The sequence below is a fragment of the Fukomys damarensis genome, unplaced genomic scaffold (assembly GCF_012274545.1).
Source record: "Fukomys damarensis isolate Sample0158 unplaced genomic scaffold, DMR_v1.0_HiC HiC_scaffold_19, whole genome shotgun sequence".
Classification (NCBI taxonomy): Eukaryota; Metazoa; Chordata; class Mammalia; order Rodentia; family Bathyergidae; genus Fukomys; species Fukomys damarensis.
The window spans coordinates 64,051,073-64,057,856 of record NW_022900931.1 but is presented as its reverse complement, the minus strand read 5'-3'; the positions used below and the strand labels follow the sequence as shown (position 1 = coordinate 64,057,856).

General features: G+C 49.2%; 1 protein-coding gene across 8 annotated transcripts in view; it reads left to right on the top strand.

The window, feature by feature from the left end:
• Positions 1-6,784, top strand: part of Pla2g4c (phospholipase A2 group IVC) — a 43,327-nt gene that overhangs the window by 23,061 nt on the left and 13,482 nt on the right. For all 8 annotated transcript variants that reach the window (XR_783602.2, XM_033765873.1, XM_010640804.2 and 5 more), the window contains 5 exons: positions 1,055-1,108; positions 1,591-1,629; positions 4,456-4,509; positions 4,595-4,711; positions 5,985-6,167. Coding sequence is in view for 7 of the 8 variants with exons in the window: in XM_033765873.1 (XP_033621764.1) it covers positions 1,055-1,108; positions 1,591-1,629; positions 4,456-4,509; positions 4,595-4,711; positions 5,985-6,167 (447 nt within the window). In the remaining variant the exon portion in view is untranslated. The remainder of the gene's footprint in view (positions 1-1,054; positions 1,109-1,590; positions 1,630-4,455; positions 4,510-4,594; positions 4,712-5,984; positions 6,168-6,784) is intronic.

Below are 6,784 nucleotides of genomic sequence, written 5' to 3'. Positions count from 1 at the left end.
GATTGCATTTAATTTCCAAGACCACCATATTACTTTCCACAGTGGCTGCATCATTTTATATTCTCACCAGTGGTGCACAAAGGTTCCAGTTCCTCCGTATCCTTACCAACATTTAATGTGTCCTTGTTTTAGTTTCTTTTTTATTTAGAGGGCCCTAATGTCTATGTCCATGTCTGTGTCTATGTCTGTGTGCGTCTCTGACAACTTGTTCATTATATCTCACTGTATCAAATACAAATGTGTTCGTCTGAGGCCAGGGACCTGAGGAAAGTTTAACTGTCTAAGGGAAACAAAACAAAAACCATAGGCAAACAGCTGGTAACGCTGAGTAGTTTCTTTTTTATTTAGAGGGCCCTAATGTCTATGTCCATGTCTGTGTCTATGTCTGTGTGCGTCTCTGACAACTTGTTCATTATATCTCACTGTATCAAATACAAATGTGTTCGTCTGAGGCCAGGGACCTGAGGAAAGTTTAACTGTCTAAGGGAAACAAAACAAAAACCATAGGCAAACAGCTGGTAACGCTGAGTTAGCTATGCCACATTCAGCATAAGGACTCAGTGTATTCTGGATCGTTGCTTATTTGTCCTGGGCGTATTAATGTTCATCTCTGTGCTAAACGCCTCTCCAGAGCATGGCTACTGCATCAGATCAATGTGTTTCTTTTTAGTAGAACAGCAAGCACTTTCCAAAGATCCCCACTGTGTTCTTCTGGAACTTGACGTTCACCTAGCTGCAAGGGAGGCTGGGAGACACTGGGAGAAGTGCTGATAAGCACTGTGCTTGAGATGACCTCATCCCCAACAGTGAGCCGGCTTCCTCCATGGAAGAGAACAGGCATGAGGCCAGGGGCCTTGCCTGGCTTGTTCGTTGCTCATTCCAGAAGAGTGCTAGCTGCCTCATGATTGCCTCAGGAACATCTACTGAACTAAAGAAGGCTCTTCCTTCCAGTGCAGATACAAACAGCATCTTATGCAAGCCACGCAGTGCTTTGTGTAGCCAACCATATCAGCTACATGATAGACTTTTAGTTTTATTTCTGTTTTCTCTGCAGGATTATGGGGAAGTGCTCTGGCTAATTCTGAAGAAGTTAAAAAATTCATTTTGGGTGAGTATTTGAAGAACAGAAGGGCCAAAGCCTCCAGATGTTTTGTGCCAGGAGGTTTACTGTATTTTCCTTGTGCAGGGCAGAAGAAAGATCTGTATGTCATTGTTTAGCAATTGCATTTTCTAAGTGTGTTGTTAACATCTCTTAATCCTTTACTGAGGCAGCCAGTGTAACTACAGAGTGGCCAAGAGTACAGGCCCCTTGGGAGGAATATTGCTCTCGTACATGTGTGCTTTGAGACCTCCGGAAAGTTACCTCACCTCTCTGTGCCTCAGTTTCTGTATCTTTAACGTGGGGTGATAAGTGTAGTAATTATGGAAATTCAGTGAGTCAGTTCCTCGAAAGCCTATAGACAAAGGCACTAGGAGGTAGCAGTCATTGCCTGCCCTATCTCACAATCTTTGTAATAACTCTGTAACGCTCTGATCACCCGTGGCTGTGTTGTGCAGAGAAACATTGCTCCAGCCTCTGCTTTCTTACAGATCAGTTACTGCACCTGAAGGAGAAATTTCTCCAGGAAGGTAAGCGTCCCACACCGCTGGGAGTTGCTCCTGATGCCGTGGACCGGGCACTTGCTTGGGCCGCCCCTGGCCTCAGAAGGTCGCATGAGATGAGCATGTGTGCTCAGCATCACTGAAGAGAGTGCTCTGACTGCCTCCCCGCTCAAGTGGAATGGCTGTGACTGTCCTCCCGCGGCCACGGGTCCCAAGTGCAACAGTGTTGGGAGTAAAGCCTAACAGGGCGATTAGGTCGCATGCTCTGTGCTCACAGGTGGTTTATGTCGTTGATGTCACAGAGGTGGGTTAATTATTGCAAGAGTCGGTTTGTTATAAAAGTGAATCTAACCTCTCTTGCTTCCTTGCTCTCACCCTCTCCCTCCACCATGGGACGATGAGGCAAGAAACTTTTGCAAGGTGCCAGCACCTTGATGTTGCATCGGCCAACCTCCAAATTATAAGAAATACGTGACTTTTCTTTGTAAATTACCTCTCCTGTTGTAACGTCCAAACAGACGAAGGAAGAAATCAAGAGGCACATAGGCTAAGTGATGTGTCCAAGGCCCCACAGCCAGAAGGGGTGGGGTGCGTCCCTAGCTCTCATGTGCAGAATCGCCCACGTACCCTAGGTATATCTGAGATCCAGATGATGTCAGAGGTAGAAAGTGGGTACAGCTCAAAGCAATAGAAGAAAAGTATTTCTCAAGAATGTGTGGACTGCGAGTTCAAAGAAGCACGCAGGAAAGTCTTTGCTGCACAAAAGAAGAAGCCCCAGTGTGCTTTTTGTTGTGGTTGCCGTTGTTTGGTACCAGGAATCAAATTCGGGCCCTTGCGATTGTGAGGCAGTCAGCAGAACCAATGAGCCAAATCCCCAGCCCTGCTGTTTTTTGATACAGGGTCTCACTATACAGTTCAGGGTGGCTTTGAACTCACTGTGTATCTCAGGCTGGCCTTGAACTTGTGGCAGTCCTCCTGCCTCAGCCTCCTGAATGCTGGGATTACAGGTGTGCTCCATCATGCCTGCCCCCCCAGAGTGCTTTAAGATGCAAAGAATGTACGTGGGCTCACGAAAAAAAAGATGGGTTGGGTGACCATCCTGAGCCGCTCTCTCCCAGGTGGAGACTCAGGGGTCAAGCTGCAAGTGTCTCATTACTCCGTGTTCGTTCCGTAAGAGAGCTGGAGGGTCATGAAGGGCTTCTGTGTCCAGGCCTGGAGGTGCCAGTCGTTTCCTGTTGGCCAGGATCAGTCACAGGGCCCCACCTCCTGTGAGAGGAGTTTGGCAAATGTCACCTTGTGTGCGTAGAAGGAGCAAAGGGGAACACAGAGCAGGGTTGCCTCCTTGTGGGCCAGCAGTCAGGGCCCCATCTCAGTCAGTAGACCTGCTACAAGAAAGGCCCGTGGGTATGGTTAACTTATAAGCAACAGAAATTTATAATTCGGTTCTAGAGGCTGGGAGTCTAAGATCTGGGTTCTGGGAGAGGGGGGTTCTAGGCGGTAGACCCTATGCCAACATCTTGCATTCTCACAAGCCAGGATGATAAGAGAGCTCTCTGGAGACCCCTTTTAAGGAAATTCACTCCTTTCTGTGAGCTCCAACCTCGTGACACAAGTGCCACCCAAAGCCTCCACCTCTAGGGTTAGGATTTTGGTGCATGGATTTGGGGGATACAAGCACTTCCCACCCTTGCTTTTTTTGCTCTCCCCTCACCCAGGCTGCTCAGGACACCTGCCTTTCTTCCTCTCCATCTTCACCTGTACCTCAGTGTCTGTGCCGTCTGCGTGAAGCTCCTTTTCCCTCGGAAACCACCACCTCACTCTCACCCATCACCCATGAGGAACAGTGTTTGGGTGTGGTCAGAAAAACACATCACGATATCGATCATGTTCACTATTCAGAAATGTCCCATTCAGTGGCATTAAAGGCATTCACAGTGCTGTGAACGCCTCGCCATTATCTATGCCCAAATGTTTTCATCACCCCCAAATTTAAGCTTGCTATTCATTAAAGAATAACTTTCCCTCTCCCTCTCTCCAGTCCCTCACCGATAGCTCTCCTCTGCTTTCTGTCTCTGTGAATTTGCCCTTTGTTTAGTGCCTCTTATGCAACAGACTAGATGCTTATGTCTCCCCAAAATGCATAGGCTGAAATCTGAGTCCTCTAGGTAGAATCCCCTACCTAGGCGTGACACCAAGAGTTGGAATCTCTGGAAGGCGGTTAGGCTATGAGAGAGAGTGGTGCCTCGTGGTAGGATTAGAGCCCTGGTAAAGGATGCCCCAGAGAGCTAGCGGGTCCCTTTGCCATGGGAGGGCACTGCGGGCTTTTACCACGTGAACTACAGAGCAGACCCTCCCCAGGCATCAGATCGGCAGACGTATTGACTTGGACTTGCCAGCCTCCAGTGCTGTGAGAAATTAGTTTTCTAAAGCAGTCCAAATGGAGCAGGACATCCCATAATGCAACCACACAATGTCAGTCCTTCTTCGTTTGGCTGGTTTCACTAAGTGTGCTGTGTTCAGAGTCTGTCCATGCTGTAGCACACATGGAAACGTCAATTCCTTCCGATGCTGGGGTGGTGTTCATTGGTGAGGTGTTTCACATTTCATCTGTCGCTGCACACTGGGATTATTTGTACATTTTGGTGATGGTGACTAGTGCTGCTCTGAATATTGGTCACGGCAAGTTTTAACAGATGAGGAAGCTGAAGATCTGAGGTGTGAGGTAAATGTGTTGGTGGTTACGAAATTAATGAGACAGGATTTGAGATGTGTTGATCGAGGTGGTGGTGGGGTAAGAGTCCCACTGGAAACTGTGCCACGCCCCACACATTGAAACTACTCCATGAATTGTAGATGAGAGATTTTACCGTGGAAGCCCAGAAGATGCTGGTCGGATGAGCAGCACTGGTAAGAGGATCGGTTACAAGGGAATTTGGGAGGAGGCAGTGATGCTGTCCGCGTACTGTCACGGGTGTCTTTGGTCTCTGAGCAGTGACCATTGCAGAAGAGTTGCTGGACTTGGTGACAGTTTATGTAGAAGATCCGAATGCCCCCAGCATCCTGAAGAAGCTCCAGGTCCTACAGCAAAAACTGGAGGCTGGAAGGAGAGGTCTGTGCACAAGAAGTTACTCACAAACTGCTACGTGGATGGCAGAGAGGGCGGGGGAATGTGAGGAAAGCAGAGCGGGGAGCCAGCAGGCGGGTGGGCAGTGGGCAGGAGGTGGGAACTTGCTTCCTCTTGCACCCTCACAGTGTCCTCTCACAGGAAAGTGTCAGGCTTCCAGTGGCCAGGTAGGAAATACGAACTCATGAAAGGAGGCTGCCTGGGGCTAAGGGAATAAGGGAGGAAGAACTGGGGGAAATGCAGTGAGGTCGTCGGTCACTCAGCTCCAGCCAGCTGTCGCCACGGTAGAAGAAGGGACCCCAGACAGCAGGAATGCGGATGAGCATCTGCCGTTGTGCCAGGCTGTGCCCCACAGGCCAGTTGGGTCTTCACAACAGCCCTGTGAAGTAGGCGATCCTGGTATCCACAGTTTTAAGTGATGAAACCGAGAGAGAGAGAGATTGAGTAACACATTCAAGGTGATGCAGTGTAAACAGCGGTGCGGCATTCAGACCCAAGCTCTCTGGCTCCAGTGTATTAACAACTAATGACTAAAAGCCAAAAAGCCGCAATTGGGAAAAGCCAGTGAAATCTTCCATTGCTAACTGATCCATATTTGTTTTAGGGCATGGCATGAGTTGAACGTATGAAGGGCAGGATTAGACCCCTGGATGGCTGGTTGCTGTAGGATGAGCATAAAAGGGAAAGCAGTGGGGAAGATCACGGGGTTGCATCCCAACCCCACCCCTTGCTAGCTGTGTGACCTTGGGCAAGTGATGTACCCTCTCTGTTCCTGCATGCATCTGTTTTTTATGGTGGTGATGACCCACGTTTCTCCTAGTGCAGTGAAGGTGGAAGGATAGAGTTCATGGCGAGTGCTTAAAGGTGGGCCTGGCATGTGCTAAGTGCTCAATAGATGTGCTCAGAATTAACGTCTGGGTGAGGAAGAGAGGGCTGGACATCATCAGTTCGGTTCGTGGGCATAGATTAGTGGGTGTGGATAAAAGTGGAGGTGGAGAGGGCTTAGAACCAAATCCTGAATCCCAGCATGGAAAGGAAGAGTAGAGGCAGAAGAACAGACAAAGGAGAGGTAAAATAAGAGGTGGAAAAGTAGGGGAAAACGATACAGTGTCGAGGTCACCAGCAGGTAAGGGAAGAGAGCCTGCCCGGAGAAGTCACCAGCAGTGGTAGGAGGAGCTGTTGGGCATCACAGAGCAGACAAACTGGGCACGCACGGTGCGTCGACCCAGTCTGAATGGACAACCACTTGGGTTTCTAGGGGAAGATGAAGTCAGTGAGAACGCACTCGTATGGCTGGCTGAGATGGTCCAGAATTGGAACAAGGTCTCCCCAGAAGAGCGGGGGAAGTTCCTGGAACGGCTCGTACAAAGCATCGTGAAACTAGAAGAACATTCAGGCCTGAGTTCACACCCAAGGCTTTTTTCCAAAGGTGCAATGTCCAGTAAGTACCACATCCATCAACGTGCTCTGTCTCCTCACTGGTGCACCTCTCTAGGCCGTCCTGCAGTGGGAGGCTGTAGAGGGTGCAGACATCCCGTGGACCACTCCTCTACCAAGGATGTCCTGATTTGTTAGAACAGCACAGGCCCAGGGGCTACAGAGGGGAACAAACAGATCCCTTGCCTGCCCTGAGAGTCTCACAGTCTAGTGGGAGAGATGGAGCATAGACAAGTAAGCCAGCCTCAAGCAAGACCATTCCTGATGGGGCTAAATTCCATGGAAAAAGGAGAGAAGAACAGGTTCCTGGTAGGAAATTCTGAGTGACGTGGTATGGATGAGTGACAGCAGTGACAAAACTGTTCCCTAAGGTCTAAAGTGACCCAGAGGCAGCTGGTCCACCCCACATCACCAACCCCTAGGTCTTTCCCCACAAGCCGCCAAAGTCTGTCTTCTGTGAGGACTCACCCAGCATCCGGGCAGACACACGCTGCCCTTCTTATCAGCAAATCCTCAATTCCCCAAGGAAAAGATGGCAAACTTCACTGTCTCCAGCCTTTCTTTAGCTTTTCCTTTGTTGTCTTCCTCTTTTTCCATCTTAACAAAAATTCTTATTTTATC